We start from the raw sequence: 22,563 nt of genomic DNA on the forward strand, positions 1-22,563 counted from the left end.
TGATATCCATGAATCTCAGGATGACTTCCCAGTTCAAAGGAGATGAAGCCATAATCAGTGTTGTAGCTCAACATTGTTTGAGACTGTTTCGGATGTCAGGTTTAGCAAAGTGTCATTCAGCTTCCAGTGCAGCCCCTATTCTGTCTGAGTTTTGTTTCTCAGAGCTATGGCTGGATATTCCTTTCATCTTCAAATTCATGTGTTTATAAGCAGATTGAGTGAGGTAGGGACTGACTGGTCCCTCCAGAGAAGGAAAACACAGAAGCACAAAATACTTTAGGTTGAACAGACCTTTTAAAGTAGTTTATTCCAAATCTCCACTAAATGCAGGACCAACTTAAGTTTGATAAGGTTGCTCCGGGCATTTTTTGTTTGAGTATGGACAGTCCACAGCTTCTAAAGTTCTACAGCCTGTTCCAATCTTTAACGATCCTCATTATAGAAAAAAACTAAAATCCTGATATCTGACTGTGATTTCTTTAGTTACAATTAATCTTTTGCCGCTCATCCTTTCACTATGCATCTCTGAGAAGAGTCTGGGTCTGTCTTTTATGTATCCTCGCATGAGGTAGTCGAACAGTTAAGTTCTCTTCCTGTTTAGCCTTAAGACTGAACAAACCCTATTCTCTCAGCTTCAATTCATGTTAGGTACTCCGACCCCTGACCCTAATTTGGTGCCCTTCCACTGAATTCACTCCAGTGTGCCAATATCTCTCTTATACTGGAGTGTTCACCACTGAATACAGTAGTCCAGATGTGGTCTTCCACATGATGAATCGTCTCCTTGGATCCACTGCTTACCTTATTTCTAATACAGCCCAGCGCATGGCTGGTCTTCATCATTTCAAAGGTACATTGCCGACTAGTGTTCAATTTGTAATCCATCTTGACCCTCATTCTTTTCTTCAAAGCTGCTTTCTATGTCTAGAACACCAGTGTCAGCCCCCTTTGGTATCAACTGGAAACTTGCTGAGAGTCCACTCCATCCTATTGCCCAGGTCATTAATAAATTTTTTATCAGAATTGGTCCCTGTATCAATCTCCGAGAGATGCCGCTAGTAACCAGCTGCTTGTTGAACCTGCCAATGTACCTGTAGAAGCTCTTCTTGCGTTTCATGTCCTCTCTCAGATTCAAGCTAAGATTTGGCTTTCCTAGTTCCAACCTTGCATACTCAGGTATATCAAAATAAGAATTGTGTGCTTAGAAAACAGTATTAATAAAGTTTTGCAGTGGTGCTTAATATTTGCACCTCAAATACTAAAAAGCAAGTATGCTTTTAACCATTAAACTGAACCTGCTCGGGTTTAGAGTTATGATATGATGCCTTTATAATGATATTAAATTGTCTCGTTCTGTTGAGAGATGGTAACTACCATGTTTGGCAGAAGAATAAGATGATCTTCATGCATTTTTGGTTTAATGTGACAATAAATTTTCCAAGGACAAATTAACAATCAAGGATTTTTTTAAAGGGGTCCCAGAATTTTATCCAAAGCAAACAATTTATCTCTTGTTTTTCTGAACCTATGCTTAATACCAGAGAGGAGGACTTGTAAATGCTGGATGTATGCAGGACTTTGCTCTTTTATCTTCACTATGCAGAACAGTTCAAAGTGAACAGTGGTTCTCTATCTGTAGCTGTGCTTGGGCATTCTAAATGTTGGTCCAGGTCATCATAAAAAGCACAAGCATTGTTCTCTGCTTGCTTTAAGGCTATGCCAAAATGAGTAAATTGGAAGAGGGATGTGCTGAGTAGTGACCCTATGTCAAACATCATATCCTCTCTCCAGCTTCCAGGTCTGGCAGACTTGTTGGCATACTGCTTTAGTCATGCAGCTGAAACACTTTCTTCACACCAGCACAGTGTGCTCCATGTTAATTCTCATCATTGAAGAGAAGTGGTGACTTGTCCAATGGACTACTGTTTCAAGCTATACTCATCAGCATTGGTGCCATGATCTGTCCTTCACTTGTATTGTAGAGCCCTTGGCTACAAAGGGCTATGAACTCATGGAAATATGAAAAGTTGTGGTCTCAAAGAAAAAAATAAACTAAATCCTTCTGTCTCATGAGCAAGCAGTCAGAGTGCACTCTGGAAGAGAAGGACCTGTATTGCCCATGACCTCTCAAGTTCCGAGTTCTCTCTTCAGTTGGGGTCCCTGTTAGGGAAATGAAACCCAATTACAAATACAGCAATATTAATATTATCAGTAATCTAAATATGTCAGTTTGTCATTACTGGTGATAAACATTTATATTAAATCTGTAGTTTTTATTTCACTTAATAAGATTTTGGCCTGGAAACAGAAATGCCTTTTTGTGAACTATCGATATTTTTCAACCACAAGCTCATCATCTAATTGTTTAGAGCTCTATACCTGCCAATTTACAGTCAGCCCACTTGGGTTCCATTCAGTTAGGATAAGGAATCTAACAATAAAGCATTTGGAAACTTCTGCAGTGAGAATTTAAGTAAAATATATTTCTATTAGAGAACTGGCACATTAATCTCTAAAAGCAAATACAAAAACAATTATTTTCTTACAAGATTTAGAAGAATAAGGATGAAATACAGAATCAATGTATGCTGGAAAAATTTGAAATTGAGTTCACCAGCCAATTAAAAAGACCTTAATCAGATCTGACATTTCATTTCCTTATTATCCTGTTACATTCTTCTAAAAAATGAATTGATAGATAAAATACTGTTTTCTCATTCTCAAAAAAAGCAAAACAGTCCTGGTTCATTGTCTTTTGTTTTTATTCAGTTATATTAGTGACAAAGTCAATTGTCAAAAAATAAGAATATATTTTCCTATGTTTTGAGTTAACTGATACACTGTATTTAGCATGTTTGGTGTAAGCAATTTTATTGTAATTTCTGCTATCCTGAAGATAAAAATTGATAAAGATTGTTCATTGATCTTGTTCATTGACCCCATTGATTAATTTTTAAAATAACTGTTTGTTGTTGCTGTGTATGTGATGTCTTTTTCAAAATCTTTTTTCTGTTTTAAAATATATAGATTGAACTGAAAAGTGGAATATTAAACATCTTTTTAAAAACTGGCATTGTCTTTACACAAGTGGATCTCTGGTTAGGACTGTCTTATTGTGATGGAAAGTGGAACAAGGTCACCGTGAACAAGGAGGGCTCTGTAGTTTCAGCAAGTATGAATGAACTGAAAGAGCAGACGCTTGAACCCCGTGTTCAGCAGCTGAAAGTAAACTCACCGGTCTACGTAGGAGGAATCCCACCTGAGATTCAGAATATTTATAAAGAACTGGGGTTAGAACAAGGTAAGGTGACACCAATAAGAACTTACGTCTTTCAGAAACTGGTGTCATGCACAAGGTGGGCATTCTGCTGCTGATAGTGTAAATCCATGAATATGTAACATGAATTTTTCCTCCCACGTATTGTTGCTTTAAGTACCAGTTATCCCTACCCATCTAGCTTTCCTTAGACCTGATCCTTTTGTAAGGCTATAAAAATTCTTGCAACCCAGTGATATCTGAAGTGATCTAACTCATAGGAGAGGAAATGTAGAGTAGCAGACGGTAATCTGAGATGCCCAACCAGAAGATCTCAAATCTTCATCAGAGAAAGCCAGTTCAGATAGACTTGTTTTACTTGATCAACTTGTGTTGCTCGCAGGTCTGGAATATAAAACCAGTGGAAGACAGTAAACATAGCTTAAACTGCTGTAATGAGGGTGGGTGCTGCCACATGGAAGAACTGTTGAGAGTTTATTAGTCTTTTTTTAGATGATACTGATTCTGGTCTAAAAAATTATGTGAATTTGGATTTTGGCTACGTTACCATTGTCTTTTCCATGTTATCAGGAGGAGAGGAGATGGTCATGTTTTTAGCCATCACCGTGATCCTTCTCTTCTGCAACAGGTCAAATTTCTAGGAAAAAGAGAAAAGCATTAATTGCAACCTGATACTAATGGCCTCCACAAAAGGATGTGCCGTATGAAATGTAGTCAAAAAGTGTCTGTTAAACGAGCTCTGTTTGCAGTTTGGGTGTGTTTTTTCATTACTTATGAAGCTATTCATCAGTCATGGTGTATTTTTCAGATACTGTGGGCAAATAAGTAGCGGTAAGTGATTAGTGGGGAATCTTGTAAGTGGCTTTGAATGCACAAGCTCATACTGAATAGGTGCACTCAAGTAACCTCTGCAGAGCTCCATTGAAGCCTTGTGATTTGACCGCTATAGAATAGTTTGAATCAAATCCATGCACTGGTGTTCACAGATAGCTCAAAAATATTGTTTTAAGTATTCTTCCAGCTATGGGTATCACATATATTATAATCTTCCTCCAGGTTCTGTGTGCATAATATTTGTGGCCCGAAAGAGCTAGCCAGTCATACCCTGTCAGTGTTGCCTTGTAGCAGATGGTATAGCCTTGTGACTGGATGCATTCACAACTCCTGCAGCACAGAGATCTGTGAACAAAGAATCTAGGGCAAAATAATGTCTAAAGTGAATGTCTGAAGTGTATATTGAGGCACATCAATAAACATTACTTTTTTTCACTGAGCCTCCTCAAACAAGAGGACAAGATTATTTGGCTGACCTCAGTCACAAACCTTCAAATAGTGATAAATGCAGCTAAAAAGATATTAAAAATAATGTATTAAAATAGGTTATACAGTATGCATCTCATCGCAAATTAAATAACTGTTCATTTTCTCTAATGATTAAAACACCTGTGCAGACTGGGACTAATTCTTTCCTCTGCCACAGACTGCCTAAGAAACTGAGCAGATCACTGTGGAGTAGGAGTTGAGCTTAAATTAGGATGTATTCATTTTAAGGAGTAGTTTGTCTAAATTCCTACTGTTGTGGCGAGAGAAGGTGTTTTAGAGGATGATTCAAGATGGATGTCCGCCTTCAGTGCCGCTTTCTTTTTCCATGAACTATGTATGGATATTAGATTCTCAGATTGCGTGGCTAAGTACAAATGCTACTGTGATCTGCTATCTTGCAGTAATAAAGGCAATAAAAGTAAATACAGTGCTTTCACAGAGCTAAAAAAGAGCATTGATCTGCAAGAGGCTGATTTTTCATTTACAAAGTTAATTCTTCAGTGAATTGAAGTCTTCAGTTTGGTAACTGTTTACTTTGGTTTTATGTTAAACATCGATCAGTACTTACTCAGATCTGAGAACTATTTTGTATCAATTTATTAATTTCCTTTGTAAATTAAGTCATCGAAGTATATAGAAATTTTAATAAGTGCATCCTGAAATTTTGTGGTGGTGTTTTTACTGCAAGTAACCAATTTAACCTATTTGTAAGGTTGATAGGAATATTACACATGCACAAAAAATGTATATGTATATAAATAAATATAAAATGAGGTTACTTAATTTTTTTTATCATAAATGAACAGTTTGGGGTTATGTTTCCAGACTATGTTTGTAAACAGCATACTAGTTATATCCCCATTAGGATAAACTGATATTCCTCCATGATCTCCTGAAGTTAATTATATTTTTAATCTAGATATTCTTCTCAGTTTGAGGAAGTGTGTACATTAGCAAAATATTAGCAAGCAACAGAAAGCTGATTTTCAAATTCAGAGTCACTTTTATGGTAATAATTTTAAAGAGAGAAGTGACAGAAGAGAAAACAGAAAGCTATTTCCTTGTGGGATGGAACTGATAACAATGAAAGTATAGTTCAGTAAGGCAGGAACTCAATACCAGAAATTTTTACCAGCTTAGTATCTTGAAAGGGGGGGACAGAATGTCATATTCACATCACAGTCTTTAATGCTGAAAATATAGAATCGAAAGGAGCAAAAGTGATTCTTAATTAATGACTGAAGCTCTTTATGTGATACTAATCCTTTACTGTTTGCTAGGTTTCGGTGGTTGCATGAAGGATGTTAAATTTACACGAGGTGCTGTCGTTAACTTGGCATCTGTGTCCAGCAGTGCTGTCAGAGTCAATCTGGACGGATGCCTATCAACTGACAGTGCTGTTAACTGCAGGGGAAATGACTCCATCCTAGTATACCGAGGAAGAGAGCAGAGTGTTTATGAGAGTGGACTACAACCGTTTACAGGTAACACATTGGTTCCTTAAATGAAATACATCATTTTTATTTCATTCTGTATTAGCGTATTACCCTGTTCAGTGTTTTTTTGCTTTTTTTTTTCCCCTCCTCTATCCGTCTCTGTGTTCTTTGAAGAATACCTTTATAGGGTCGTTGCCTCAAATGAAGGAGGATCAGTATCTAGTGTATGGACCCGGGTTCGTACAAGAGAATCAGGTAAATATAATTTTAAGGCTTACTTATTCCCATTTTTCATTAGCTATCTAATGTCAGGTTGGAGAAAATCCCCACAACAATTTTAAGTAGTGCAAGTTTCATAGTGCTTCTAAAGGAGCAAAACTGCTTAATGTTTTGATTAGGTACCAAATTACAGTCTTCAGCTATAAAGTGTTCAGGGAAGTATTTTCCACACATAATTGAAGGTCTTTTCCAGATATATATTAGATTATGTAATTGTGTGAGAGCAAAGAATGTCAAAGGATTGAACTGCATTGGCAAAGACAAGCCATGTGTCTAGGTATGTGCATACACACGCATCTAAACTCACACTTCCTGAGTCTGCTGCAGTAAGCAAACCTGTATTTTCCAATGTATAACTTAATGATATAAAATCAAGTGTAGAGAAAGGAGAGATCCTGGGATAGCGGCCATAACCTGTGGAAGACAGGAGGCCATGTAGTTGTCAGGGAGAAGAGAGTCTTGTGAAAGTTTTTCTTTATATTACCTGTACATGGGTGTGCTGCTCAGTGCTGCTGAATGACGATTCTTTTAACAAGTAGCCCATAGATTGTGTGTGAAAATGTGGTAATATTTAACAGAAAAGCAGCGTGTGGCTGGTGAAGAGGGTTTCAAAGTAGGAGCATAATACCTGCTGAGCCTTAAAGATCAAATATTTCTTATATTTTACTGAAAAAAATTTAAACGGCCTTTCTGTTCACTGTTTTTGCAAACTTTATTGAGCCATCAAGTTTTTGAAGTTTTACAGTTCTGCATGTTTTATTTAACCAGCTTTCTCTCTTCTGTAAATTGAAGCCTAATTATATTCCATCAACACATAGAATTCTTTTGATGCAAGATATTAAATGTATGATCTTAAAAAATGAAAGAATACCTGAGTAAATATGGGACTTGCAAATGCATTCTTCTACAACTTACTGTCTCTCAGAAGAGAGAGAGAGTACATGCATATTTTCTTATCAACTGTCTGACGACTGTAAGGTTTACCATAATTTTATGTTTGCAAGCTGACCACAGCATTGAACAGCTACATGTTCCCTGGGGTTGGAGAATAATTGCGCTCTTTAATTATTTTTGAGCTGGTTTTGTTATGTCCCTTATGAGAAGACCATCTGCTATACAGTACCTTACCTTGCCCTGTGATACACTTCAGAACTAATAAAATCAATATATTAGTGTAGTAACTGAAGCTTTCCTAGAGTATCACATTCTTTCTTTACACAAGAATCACAACTTCCAGGTATTTTTGTACTTTGCATTCTGGTACTCTTCTTATAAAAAAACAGGGCCACATTCATATTTAGTGAAGCTAAACAATAAAATTACAAAAAAGAGGTTATTCGATGGTGAAAAAAGTGAATGATCATCATCAGGGCTAGGGAGTCCACATGCATTTACAGCAAACTCATCATCCATCATCCTGCCATAGTGTTCCTTGGGCCTTTCCTCCGCATCCCTTGTGCAGTCATCTGTGATGAAGTTGTTACTGGACAGACCTTTACTTGGTATAGTAATATCTAATAAATAGTTAAAGGTTATGGGAAATGGGATGATTTTTGTTTTTTATTAGCAACTGTGTGCATATATGAGCTTGGCTTTCCAGTTCTTTTAAACATCTTAATTTTTCTTTTTTTTTTTTTTTTCCTTTTTTTCTTTTTATTATATGGAATGATCAGAAGCAAAGGATTTTGCAGAAAGCCCTTACAAATCTCTGCTTTGCTCTGAGGCAGTTGTATGGCTTTGTGAAAATACGAAAATAAATGCAAGAGCTTAAATTTTTCGAAGTAGTTTTGTAAGTGAGAATGCACATTTTTGGAAATGTTTCATAGTTGTGGCATTCTGTGGCTTAGATGTCCAACATATAAATATCAAACCCTTCTCTGCAATACTGTCTGGCTGCATTCGGTTGTATGATTATAATGCCTGAACTTGTTCGCTACATACAATCCACCTCCCCTCTTTGTGAGTGATGCTTAAATACACACGATACATTAAATGTTTTTGGAAAATCGCAACAAGACAAGAAGGAATGTTATGTAGATGGAGTTTTGATGGTTTTGAAATATAGCTTAAGCTGAATAGCTCAAGATGTGCAGTCATATTAAATCAATGCTGAAAAGTTACAACTCTAATAAATTGTATTTATGCTAATGGTTGAGTCTGATTTACTGCAGCCATTAAAAGTGAAGAATAGGGGCAATAGTCTCCTTAGAACTGCCATTTTCTCTATTTTCTATTTTATCCTTCTGCAGTTCCACAAAATGTGCCAACTCCCTCAAGAGTTCACAGTATAAATGGTTACAGCATTGAGGTCACCTGGGACAAACCTGCTGGGGTCATAGGTGTAATTGAGAAGTACATTTTGAAAGCATATGAAGAGGATGGTCCCAACGTACCCATCTCTAGTGCTGAGCTTGCTGACACTAGCATGCTCACAGGTAAATGTTGTTAAGTACCATTTTTTAGGCACATCTAGTAACACAGGATGCTTATACTTCTTTTTGTTGAGCTATAAAGTATTACTTGTCTATTTTTGTGTATACACAGCATATATAATGTTTGGAAGGGTAGTGTTTGGTGTCAGCATCCACATACATAGCCATGTACTGACTTCAAAGAACAACAGAAATTAAGATACAACTCAAATACTAGAAAGCAGTTTTACTTAAGGTATTCCTTCCCAACCTATTGATGCTTTGGGGGAGAACTTTTTTTTTTGGTTTTACGTTTGTTTGTTTTTGATAAGTATATGTGATTGTTTTTTTTTCTTCCCTATTGTTACATCCAGTTCACCTAAATGAACTCTACATGTGGGTTCCATAGGATACTATTTGACCTGATGTATGAAAGCACTTGATATACTTGCCTAATGTTGATCATATAAACCTAACTGATTTCAGTGGGAATTAGCATATATTTATGTTAATTAGATGCTTTGCCTGGTACCACTGGGATGTGGAGGTAGGTTATTATGGAATGAAGGAACTTGGGTCCTTGGGTTTATGGGCTTTGATCACTCTTAAGCTGTGAGTTGTGGGCAGGAGCTATAGGAACCATTGCACTTGCAATGTTTTCTGGAGTCTAGGTCTTTGTACCCATAGGAGGCAGGTCTTTTTAGGAAGAAATACTGAACTTTTTCTGCTACACAGAGAACATTTTGGGACCTTGCTTCCTGTCAGGATAGTGTGGATCTGGCTTTCTGCTCTCCATTAACAGAAAGCCTTGGGAAGGGTGCATGTTACTGACAACAGTCTGAATTATGCTATGACTAAATGGGGCAATAGTAAAGATACTCACTTTCATTGTAACAAACTGTGACTAATAGATTTTTCTATATACCCTCTAAAATTAATTATATATCCATAACACTTGAAAAAGCTAATGACATAATGCTCAAAGCTGATGCTTTGATTTGGCTCAGCTTTGGTCAATGTAACAGTCCTAGAAAGTGCCTTAACTCTCAGGCAGTATACTATTGCTGCTTCCCTGAAGCCCAGGTAATATATCCTTAGTGTTTTTATTTAAGTATATATGTTTTGTGTTGTTTCTCTGTATATGTATACATTTTCAAGAGCAAACATGCAGTATTTTATTTTCTTCAGTTTGAAATTTCTTGACTATTTATGAGTAATGTGCTTGCAATACCAGAATTGCATGGCTTTCTATTCTTACTGTGATTTCTTTGATTAATATGTTGATTTGAATACTCTTCATCTACGCTGTAAAGCAATACAAATTATATTAGTAGAAATTAAAGACCATATTCAAAGCATATGGATTAGATAATTTATTCACAGCTGATGGTCAGCACAAAAATTTTGTTTAAAATTTGTTGGCATTGTGCCATGATTATGTGTCCAGGTTATGAAAAATTCTACATCAGGCTGTACAGGTGCAGCTTTCAGGAGGCAGAAGAATAAGACACTCCATTATATTAAGTGGAGATAGTAAATGGATCCTGGTTCTTTAGTCTATTATAGTAGATAGCTGTTGAATACTGCAAAATAAAATGACCATAAGAACTTAAGAATGCCTGTATTCAAACACTGACCTCTCTGACAGTATCGGGTTGTAGATGCTTAGGAAGAAAATGTAAGAAATTTGCTAAGCATAGAGTGAGTCTTCCTGCTAATATAAATTCAGCTGGTAGTTTGTGGAGTTCCTGAGCTGCAAGTTGCACCTGGACCATCATGCTTAATGGTCTGTGCTAGAATTGTCTTTCTTTTTTTAATACATTTATGCTTTCGGCTTCTGTAACTTGCTATGACAGTAAGTTTTCCAATTCAGTTGTGTGTGTGTAAGGAGTGCTTCCTTTTGTTGTTTGTAACTGCTGCCCAATAGTTTATTTATCTATTTTCCAATTTTGGCATTGTATGAAATATGTAATTCATGCCTCATGGTGAGGTCAGAGCTGAGACAAGTGAAAAATTAAATCACTGATCTTGAAATGATTTTACGTTCAGCCCCTTGATTTCAATGAAGCCTACACAGTCTGTGGACACTGAGAAATGGTTGCCCACAAATGTAAGACTTACTTTTCTTTTGAGTTTGCTGAGGAGGGGAATTTTGCTTATTTTCTCCCTAATTTCAGGGAAACTTCTTTAGAAATTTCTTTGTTGAATTCCGTGAGAAGATGCTGCAGTAACACCAACAGTCAGGCTTGCTAATGCAACAGGAGATGGAAAGCACCACAGCTCTCAGTGGGATCGCTGATGAAGCAACTCTGGTATTTTTCCACTCCCTCCTTCAAATTTTCATTCACTATTAAGCCTAGGCACCACCTAATCTGCTGCTTGCAAATATATCTGAGGGCACTGACAAACCCCCTTTACCTTATTTTTTATTTTGCACCTTTTTATACCCATCTGTTGTGTTTTGGTTTATATTTACTTATGTAAATTATTTTGAACAATTACCATTCTGAGTTCTGAGTCATAACTGGAGCACAGTAACAAAAAATTATTAATAGCATTACTCATTTCTCAGAAGCCTATCCCGTGTGTGTCAAATTCAGAAGAACCTGTTGTACCCTTGTCAAGAAGAAGAAAAACTGAGCTAAATATTAAAGGTAAAGTAGGTCTTTAAATGAACATGATCCCACCGTCTGAAATGCCTATTTCTGAGTCCTCAGGAACCAAAATTCTTCAAAATCTGACCCTTGTAATGTTCAAAATGTCAAACTGTTTTTTCATTTTCATCCAAGAAAGAAATATTCAGCAGATTTAAATCCTTAAAATGACGTTCTGACTGTTGAACCAGGGATTTATTGGATAAGGTAGTGTATTTCATCCTTCTTCTTTTTTCCCTCCATCAGGAATTTATACACATTGATAGATCACCCTGAGCCTTCTCAGGTTGGTAGGGATCTGCTTGGTAGAGTACCATGCGATAAAGAGATACATCTGTGGGTCCTGAGGGAACTGGCAGATGAAGTTGCTAAGCCACTATCCGTCATATTTGAGAAGTTGTGGCAGTCTGGTGAAGTTCCTGCTGACTGGAAAAGGGGAAACATAATCCCCGTTTTTAAAAAGAGAAAAAAGGAAGAGCTGGGGAACTACAAGCCAATTGGTCTCACCTCTGTGCTCAGTAAGATCATGGGGCAGATCCTCCTGAACCCATGCTAAGGCACATGAAAAATAAGGCAGTGATTGGTGACAGCCAACATGGCTTCACTAAGGGCAAATCATGTCTGACAAATTTGGTGGCTTTCTATGACAGGGTGTCGCGGGCGGAGTGAATAACTTCACTTGTAAGAGAGTAGTGAAATGTTTATTAACATAAAACAGTGATTTAACAAACTTAGTAGTGAATGCGACAGTGTTTTATGAGATTCGATGCTAGGGTACACTTGATTATTTACTGCATAGAGGCCAGGGTCAGACAAGCTCTCAGGGAGACCCTCCCGTTGAGTCACGAGGTTCAGAAAGGACCCCCTGGCTTTCTAAACTCTGTCTCAGAGAGGGGTCTAGGTGCGGCTGGATCCAATCCTAGTCCCAGACTTGGTCAACGGTTTATGTCTAAAGGATTATATACGTGCAATCAATCCTTATATCACTTAGCTAAGATTTCAAAGTTTAGCATGCTATTAGTCACTTACCGAGAATCTGTTGCGGCAAGGAATCTCTCAGCCTCGAGGAGAAGAACCTTAAGCGAGCGTCCCCACTCAAGGGGAGGTCCTGTCGTGCAGCCCGCTGCCGTGCAGGAGAGCTCAAAGGGCTCTTGGGCTGTCCGCTATTTATGGAGTAAGATAATTGGCCCATAGTCATATTCTCATGGGAACAAGATACCTATGGCCCATAGTCATATTCTCATGGGAACAAGATACCTATGTTCCCACTCCAGACAGTGTTTTGGTTATGTTGCCAGCCATCTCCCACAGTTCAAGTGCAACTCATAACAACTCCTGCTGATGGCCTTGGCTTGAGCAGGAGCCGGGGAGGGGAAAAACGGGAAAAGGGGAGAACACACTGCCACACAGAGTTACAGCACTGGTAGATAAGAGAAGAGCAACTGACGTCATCTGCGTGGACTTGTGCAAAGAATTTGACGCTGTCCTACGTGACATCCTTGTCTCTAAATTGGAGAGACGTTTGAGAGATGGACCACTTGGTGGATAAGGAATTGGATGGATGGCTGCACTGAAAGAGTTGTGGTCAATGGCTCAATGTCCAAGTGGTGGCCAGTGATGAGTGGCATTCCTCAGGGGGTCAGTATTGAGACCAGAGCTGTTTAACATCTTTGTTGGCGACATGGACAGTGGGATTGAGTGCACTTTCAGCAAGTTTGCCAACAACACCAAGATTTGTGGTGCAGTCAACACGCTGGAGGGAAGGGATGCCATCCAGAGGGACCTGGACAGGCTTGAGAGGTGGGCCTGTGTGAACCTCATGAAGTTCAACAAGGCCAAGTGCAAGGTCCTGCACGTGATTCGGGGCAATCCCAAGCACAAATAGAGGCTAGGTGGAGAATGGCTTGAGAGCAGCCCTGAGGAGAAGGACTTGGGGGTATTGGTTGATGTGAAGCTAAACATGAGCTGGCAATGTGTGCTTGCAGCCCAGAAAGCCAACTGTATCCTGGCCTGCATCAAAAGCAGCATGACCAGCAGGTTGCGGGAGGTGATTCTGCCCCTCTACTCTGCTCTTGTGAGACCCCACCTGGAGTACTGCGTCCAGCTCTGGAGCCCTCAACATAAGAAGGACATGGACTTGTTGGAGCAAGTCTAGAGGAGGGCCACGAAGATGATGCGAGGGCTGGAGCACCTCTGCTATGAGGACAGGCTGAGAGAGTTGGTGTTGTTCAGCCTGGAGAAGAGAAGGCTCCGGAGGAACCTTATAGCAGTCTTTCAGTACCTAAAGGGAGCCTACAGGAAAGATGGGGAGGAAGTGTAGTGATAGGAAGAGGGGTAACAGTTTTAAACTGAAAGAGGGGAGATTTAGATTAGATATTAGGAGAAAATTCTTTACTGTGAGGGTGGTGAGGCACTTGGAACAGGTTGCCCAGGGAAGTTGTGGATGCCCCATCCCTGAAAGTGTTCAAGGACAGTTTGGATTCATCTTTGAGCAACCTGATCTAGTGGGAGGTGTCCCTGCCCATGGCAGGGGAGTTGAAACTAGATGATCTTTTGTCAAGCACGCACGAGAAAAACATTTTATAATTCAGATTGCTCTCACTGTAGAATTCAGGAGATCTGCAAGCCTCTGAATTTTACCAGCTCCCAATGATGGGCAATGAACAAGGCTAGCAAAAGTTGCAAGTAATATTCAAATAAAATGTCCTGCAAAAGGATACACAAACGTCTGGTATTCCTATTACAGACTCCTCTATTAATTTTGTATGTTTCTTGCAGTTCCTCCTGCCTGTGACATTGCCACAATAGCCAAGTGCTGAAGTTCTGACTGCACACGTGATAATGAGAAAATTGTTGTCGACGGCTTCCCCTCTGAATGCCCTGAATGTTCCCTCCTTCCCTTGACATGTGTTTATAATTACTTTTCACCTTTTAGTCTTTTATGCTTGGCAGATGAATATCTCAGGAAAAGTTAATTTAATGATTTAATATGGCTAATCAAAGTGGCTCGGCTGCGCCTCAGCTTTGAAAGCACTCTAGCTAGGGAGTCCCTCGGAGGAGGAGATGGGACCTCCTGCCAGTGACTGATAGGCCCGGGCTCACCGGCGGGGCTGCAGGGCTGGGGCGAGCTCACTGCCTGACTGGCAACCGCCCCTGCCCAGAGAATGGCTGCCGGCTGAGAGGTTCTCCCTCTCAGGGAGAGCTCTGCCCGGCCCGAGACAAAAGCAGCCTGCGACGCTGCCACTGGCCTCTGCGCCCTGACCGTCGCCTCCGATGGGTGTTTGGGAGCCATGGGGCCTGCGGGGGTTAGCCCCAGGGCCGGGCCCTGCAGTACCTCTGGCTCCGGGCCCCGCAAGGCCTGGGGCAATGGGGGGCGGGCAGTGAGGGCCAGCTGCTCCCCGCAGGCTGGGAGCCCAGGATAGCCGCCTCACAGGCCGGGGAGTGCCCGTACAGACAGGGTGAGCCTAAAATGGGAGTTTGCTGTCTGTGGCAGCTCTTAGAAAATGTCATTTTCTTTGGGTTACTTGGAGCTACATGGGGTCTGTGAGCCATTTACCACAGCCAGGCAGCTTGCCGTGTGAACCTGTTAATGAATTACTTGGCTATTACTTTCATGCACTTGAAATTACTTGAAAGCTCTTGGTTTGTGCAAATATTTTACACTCAAAACACTGCTATGCTGCAGTTAATGAGATTTTTGTAAATTTGCAGAAAAGGATTGCAAACCAACTCATGTAAATATGTATCGGGCCAGAGCACTAGGAGGACTGCCAAATCTATACTCCAAGTTGTGACAAATTTCTAATGTTATAAAACCTTTTATGAAGATACAACCTTTTATGAGTCACAATGTATTAACCAGGTTTGGTATATTTATCTTATATTTGCTTGCAACTAAAATATGATAGAACGTTTAGAGTAATAAAAGCTGAAACACTATTGAAGATAAGGTTTTCAAGAGCTGCTTCATCAGGTGCTTGAACCAAGCTTAAATACAAGGATGGTTGTCATTTTCAGGTAAACTCATTTTGTAGAAGTGATCTTTGGTTGGAAGCACAGACAGATGACAGAAAACATCTAAATATTTCCCGTAGCCAGAACAACAGTGGTATACGCTTTACAGTGCCATGGCACAGTGTGAGAGATGTGGAAGGCTGTATGCATCCTTCCCACATGAAGGGGGTGTCATGTACTGAGACCCATGTAATGACCAGGGCTGCAGTGCAGTTGTTGGGCTGTTTTGTCCCCCTGGGTGTCTTAAGGAGGTTTAGTCTCTCTGTCTCTCACCCGTACGGATGCGCACTCTCTCTCGCTGGGAGCAGCTGCAGCATACCAGAAGCTGCACCTCAGCCCCTGCTCAGATCCCTGTTTGACTGCGACAGCTAATGCAACATAGGGTAGCCAACAGATCTATCTACGCCCTTTAGGTTTCCGCGAGTTGTCAGGTAGGGCTTGAGCTCCTGACGACTCTAAGTCAGACTGGCAGAATGTAGGTTCGTATCTCCTTTCATTTAGCTGGCTTTAGCAGACCAGCAGCATGGTTTTCAATATATGCACTTTAAATAATAGATAATATTAATATTCTGCAATATTAAGTTTCTAACTTGATTGAGTTTAGACCTAAATGAATCTTGTTTACAATCCAATGCTGTTGTATAAATTTATTCATATGAAATGTAAATTGTCTGATTAAATAAACCTGAACGTTTTATCAAAATTACATCAACTCTTAGCTACATACTAATACTTTTAATAATAAAAAGAAATCAAATTCTTAATGTTTGTGAGGATAGAATGGATTATTAACTTTTTTTATAGACATACTCAAAAAATTTTGCAAAAACCTTAACAGTTTTTCTTTTTTTTCTCTACAAACTTTTAAAATTAGTCATCCTGTAGAAAATTAACAATGGCAAAGTTATTTGGAAGGATCAAGAGTAACATAGTGATAGATATTAGAGAACTCTTGGTGCAAAACTGGACAACTGGGTAAGGTTTTCTGCAAATTAAAGCAACTAAAGAGCTGCCCTGTGCTATGGGGAATGTAACAGGCTTCCTTGAACCACTGCAATCTGAACTGCGTCTTCAAAGCCAGTCAAGCTTGTGTATGGTTTGTTATGAAATTTTTCTGTTGGGAAAAGGGTCTTCCAAGCCACAGAAATCCAATAACCAAAGTAAACCTTTTTTTGTTCTTAAAAGCCAAAGAGTTGGAACAAGTGCCCTCTTGTTCTAGAATTCTTCAAAAATTTATAATTCATGCTATACTTAAGGTAGAAGATGCTTTAAAAATGCAGATGTATGCGACAGATTGATGCGCCCAGGCTTTCAGTCCAGAAATGCATATATAGAAGACGCATGTACTTAAACAGTTTTGATACAATCTGTCGAAAACACAAAGTCAGTTGGGGACTTCCTTTTCTGGTCAGTGGACTGTGATTAAGTGTACTGTGGCAATGATGCATCTCGACACACAAGTGACTTTGTTAGACAGATGCTGTACGACCTCAGGCATTCAAGTTGGCTAAATAGTCTTTAGGTTTGGGGAGGGGAGATTTGGTAGTTATTTTTTTTTTTTAAGAGCTTAAGAAGTAAGGTAAATCTATAATGTCAAGTGTTGTTTTGGTTGCTATATGTGTATTTCAAAATAGGTCCCTATGAAGTAGAGTGTCAGGGAGGAAACAATGAAAAAATCTGGCAAGGAAAAGTCCCTTTGGCAAAAAATACACTCAGCTTGTGAAACAAATGGAGTTTGTGTGGGTAAGCTCTGTGGTTGACTTTGGGAATCTTAATCAGTAGAATAGCTGACTTTTCAGGCTGCATATGGAACTAGTACCTGGTTATCATTAACATTAGCTAAATTTACCTGTAAAAAAAATTAAATTGAACTAGCCTTGCAAAATTTTCCTCTTCCACTGTCTTAGCTGAGTGCGTTTTTTTGTGGAAGTGAGGAGCTTTGTGTTACGTCCATAAGATTAAACAGCTTTTTTGTGTGAGTTGTGTGTGGGGGGCGAGTGGGTTTAGTTTTGTTTTTATGGGACGGATCCTTCAATAAATGTATTTCAAAAAGCTCACCTCAATTTATATTTGTTTAACTAATTCATTTTGCAGAGTAAAAGCTCTGTAAGTTACCATAAGCAAGTGTGTCTTTTCATCAAGACCTGGTGGCGTTTTGAAGCAACTTTTTGAAAAAGCAGTATGACAGATTGGAACAGTGAAGCAGCTGTTCTCATAAAAGTCTTTTAACTGGATGAGGAAATTACTGAAATACTGTCATTGCCTTTGAATCAATTTTTCTGTGTTTGTGAACAGAATATTAGCCCTGATACCTTAGTGGTAAAACAATTATTTTCCGTGATGGAAAGTACTACTTTTCCACTCAAAATCTGCCAGAATACTGTGGGATCTGTCTGAGCTACGTAAATGTACAAGACCTCCCTTTTGGATGTACTGAACAAAAGAAATGTCTGGTTTACGGAGAAGTGAAAGGAAGAAGCTGGGTATTTAATCTTCTTACATACTGCGTGCATTAGAATGATAAATGGAGTGGATATAAAGATGCAACTGACTCTGACTAGTCCACACATCCATTTTTACCATAAATTCATTGTTGACCCTTTTCTACTGTCCATGTCAATGTTTTTGTCCCTTATCTGCAAAAGCGAACCTAGCGTTTTCTCTGACACAACTCTAAACTTCAACTTTAAATATTGCAAATAATTAAAGATCATTTAAATAAAAGTATAGAAAATTAAATACTAGTTTTGCATATAAAGTGGGCTTAATGTTCTAGGTGTGATTCCAGATCACTCTTTTAGACTGTTAACTTTACATTCATATTTAACAAATGACATTATTCAGTTTCATGGGGTCACTGTGTCAAAATGTCTGTGTTAGAACTTTAATTTATTTCCAAAGGTTCTTTGAGTGGGCAGATAGGAGTGGTGTGTTAGAATGATTTATCGTCTCCGATTCCCCATGTGGATTTTAAGGCTTGGAACATAGTCTATGATGTAAATTTTAAGTCTAGATGTGTTCAGCTGCTCTGTAGTGGCAGGCTGAATGAATGGGACTCATATCCCAAATGTGAGAGGCTGACCCTCTTCTTAAATATTGATGGTGCCTCTAATTCTGTCTCCTGATCAAAGTGACAATTTATCTACCTGTCTCTTGTGAACATTAATAGAATATATGCAAGTGTGTTTGTGGCCAAATTTTGCTTTGTTAGCATCCTGTCTTGGAAAGCCTGGTGGACTCTTATCAGATCAGCAATTATTGGGTACAGACAAGAGATGCCAGTCTGAGAGTGTGATAATTGAGGAGTTAGGGAAAGTTTTTTAAAGCTTCAGCCAACTTCATTGGATCATAGGCTGTTTTTTATTTCAATAGTTATTTTGCTGTGCTATAAATTAATTCACGTGTATCAGTGATGATCTTTGCTATGGGACTGCTGACTTTGTACTCTAAGATAGTCAGGCACTGAGTGTAAATTTCACTGACTGACTAAAAGTGCAGAGGAAATGAGTGGGTAATGAGAGCAGAGCAGCCAGTTCTTTAATTGAATTAAAAGCCGGGTGACACCAATGCAGACACCTGTCCAATTACAGACAGGCCAAGGTGTTTACCATTGCTGTACAAGCGATTTGAAGATGACAGAAATCTTTCCGCCCACAGATTAACATAATGAAGGAGAACAGATTACAGTGGATGCTGGCCAAACAGATAGGTTGGCAGCTGAGAAAAAAGTAGTTTGCTGAAGTATGTAAATAAAATCTGTGCACTTGCTATTGCCTACCTATGCAGCACATCTGTTTCTTTGTTGAAATGAAATAGTGCACGAGCACATGTGAAGGAAAAACATTATGTAGGAAACGAGCAAATTATTTAAATTGCTGCCTTTGCTGAATAATTTTTTTAACAAAACCTCCTGTTGCAAAAGGGTTTATTTGGTTTTTTTTTTTTTTCAAATTCTCATTGCCCTTCACAAGCCTACCTATGCAATGTACACTCTGTTGCGCTGCGGGTACTTTATATGAAACCTTTCTACTTTGTCAAAGTAAACCAAACAGCCCAATGCAAACCATCTACAGCTACAGGCATCTTTCTGGATACGTGCTACTGCAGATCTCAGTGCCTGAAGCCATTGGTGACCCCACAGAATGTCTTCCATCAGGAAATGCAAGGAGCATTAATTCACTGCTTCATAAGAAAAGAACGCTACAAGTGCTAAATGTACAAATAAAACTAAATTGCTTCCTAAAGCACAGCAGAGTGAATAGAGAGGTGGCATATACACTTTACCATGCTCCTCTTAACCGAGGACTTGCAAATGTCACAGTTAAAGGATTTGGTTTCTGCATGTGTTTATTTGCTGAAGGTAATTCCAATAGTACCTTTTATATGTACTATGTTTAACCCTCTTTGATCAGGAAATAATTTCTTTGTACTAAGTCTTATGCAAAAAAGAATTTTTTTTTTTTTGACTGATGAAATTTCTCTGCTAAAGAATTTACTGTAGATTCCAATATTCCTGCTTTACAGGGATAGTAATGCTTTAAAACAACATTATTTCCGATTTTCTGCTTTTTTAAATTCTCTTAAAAATATTTGCCTTCCATCAAGGAAGATTGCAGGCACATTTGCTTGAGTGGTGGCTGACACAATGTTCTTTTTCTTTCCTGTTGCATTTACATTAGATAGTAAGATGGCAGTACAGCTTTCCTCTGTTAACTGGTGATTCGCAAAATCAAAACTATGAACCAGAGCATGTGGATTCTGATCAACTGGTTTTAGTTTAACACCACTCTGAAATGAATGTGATTACTTATGAATATCTCTTTGTGTGTACGAGTAGAACTGGACCTCAGAGAATTCAAGTAGAAAGATGATTGCAATGCCAACCTTTGAAGATTTTGGAGTAATTACAAGGAAAGACACAAACATTACTAATTCAGTGAAAAGCTAATCTCATCTATTCCATGTGAACACACCTATTTGGTAAACACAATATAAACATTCACAGACTTATTTTGATTGCCCCACTCAGAAAATAATATATTTATGCTGTAACTGTTAATTTCCAGCATCAAATTCTCCGGGGCCTTTTTGTGAGTTTAAAGGGTTTATGTGGGGAAAAAAAGACATTCTTTAATGAAATCCAAAGTTACGTTGCATACACTTAATGAGATGTAATTATAAGGACTAATTTCTTCTACCTCTTTCGGTATATGTCATGCTGTGGGGGTTTGCAATCTTATTCTACTATGGGAAGTTTGGCCAAGAATTATGGTACTCTGAGGTACTGTTGTTTTTGAAGCTGCTATGCAAAATCCTGATGTCAGATGGTTCTGAGACAACATAGTTTGCTACATATATTTTTTTTTTCCTAATGACACACCGCATTGATTTTACTAAAAGCAGTGAGAGCCAAGGTGAGAACATGGTTTGAAATAATATGTGACATGAAGTGGCCTGCTTTTAATTACTACTGCATTTTCATTTTATATTACTATATTGTTGGACTTGAAATAGGAACTGCTGATGTTTCTGAAAATGACTGTAAACCACATTTTTTTCCATGTAGTCCTGTATAATGCAGTTAAAAATACAGTGTAACTTCCTGAAGTGGTAAGCAGTGATTTGTTGCATTCGCTATGACAAGTAGCTGGTCGATACGTGGGAATCTAGCAACTTGAGGGCCCCCTCAGCAGGGCCTGAAAAAGCATACGATTACAGGTCTTTTTTTCTTGTAAAACCCTTGGGTACTGTGTCACCTGAGTTATGTTACTGTAGTAGTATAGCAAATATATGTTCTATATGCTGCCACTGAAGTAATGGAACACAAGTGGGATGTTTCATACAGAAAATAGATTTCAGTTTATGGATGAATAGGGGCAACATTGGAGAGGAGGCATTAAAAAATTTTGTTCTGGGAGACAGTGAAAATTCTTTGGAAAAACAAAATTAATAACTGACAAAACTTTGTGAGGCAGGGACTAAGAAAAAAACCTCCTTTATTGTCATTGTTATATTAAAATAGACATCTTGGTCTTGAAGTAGTATCTGTTACAGTAAACGTAACTAAAATAACTTAGCTGCATTGTTAGTATTAAGAATGGAGTAAAATACTATTCACTCTTAATTTATTTTGCAAAATTTAAGTCATGGCATAATAGGAATGAAACCTTAAAATCATTTTTTTTTTCCACCTGTAACAGAAAACTTTAATTTTTCACTTTTGCCTGTGTATGTATGTAATCTGTCTGTACACTATACATGCATAACACCTTGCTTTCTTCTGTTGCAGGCATATTGACAGGCTTGCATCCCTTCACAAACTATGCTGTAACCCTAACTGCTTGCACTTTGGCTGGCTGTACTGAGAGCTTGCATGCATTGAACATCTCCACTCCACAAGAAGGTAAAGTAATTTCAAAGGTCTTGACTTCCACATTTCAGTCATGAATAATAAAACAGGAGAAGAGCTAAATGCTGCAAAGCCATTTGCTGGAAAACCCCAACCTAATTTGATGACAAAGTGCATTGCCAGACCATAATTGCTCCATTTTTTGGGGGGGTGCGAAAATGAATCAAACTCCATACCCTTTAATGACATGCATCTTTAATAGCTGTAATGCAGATTAATGGGCTTTTTAATTGCTGTTACATTGTTCATGCAAGAGCCTTGTCATTAATATGAAGCATCTGAAAGATTAATGAAAGCTTCCTCATTTTACTATGGCTCAGAAGTAAATCTAGAGACAGTCTGACTAAAAAGAATTGATTGTATGGCACAGTATGAAATTGAGAATCAAACGGTTGATTTCCATGGTTTCTTTTAACTGCTAAACATGAGCAATAGGCAACAATTATTTCAGTGTGATGAAGCCTCCAAATGCCAATTGAGTTATTTATTAATCACTGCTCAGATTTTCCTTTCTTTTCTAAACACTTTTAGATGTTATTGTGCTCAAACTTACAGGTTGTGAGCGTAAGTTAATGTTTTCTGTGCTTACATTAGGAACAAGAGCAGGAAGAAAGAGAAAATACACACCATTTCTGACTTTAGAGACTAGGCTGATAAGTAATACACATCAATTACTGGAGCAAATGCTCCCAAAATATCTGTGACATATCTAACTCCATTCTCAATTAAACATAAAGTTCCACATCTGGTTCTACCATCC

The 22,563-nt window shown here is 38.6% G+C and overlaps 1 protein-coding gene across 1 annotated transcript in view; it reads left to right on the forward strand.

Moving 5' to 3' along the window:
- USH2A (usherin) overlaps nt 1-22,563 on the forward strand; it is a 395,028-nt gene that overhangs the window by 154,084 nt on the left and 218,381 nt on the right. Inside the window, exons 27-31 of the mRNA XM_063328461.1 lie at nt 3,028-3,301; nt 5,881-6,084; nt 6,211-6,291; nt 8,565-8,750; nt 21,684-21,797. Of these exons, the coding sequence (XP_063184531.1) occupies nt 3,028-3,301; nt 5,881-6,084; nt 6,211-6,291; nt 8,565-8,750; nt 21,684-21,797 (859 nt within the window). The remainder of the gene's footprint in view (nt 1-3,027; nt 3,302-5,880; nt 6,085-6,210; nt 6,292-8,564; nt 8,751-21,683; nt 21,798-22,563) is intronic.

The sequence above is a fragment of the Chroicocephalus ridibundus genome, chromosome 3, assembly GCF_963924245.1.
Source record: "Chroicocephalus ridibundus chromosome 3, bChrRid1.1, whole genome shotgun sequence".
Lineage (NCBI taxonomy): Eukaryota > Metazoa > Chordata > Aves > Charadriiformes > Laridae > Chroicocephalus > Chroicocephalus ridibundus.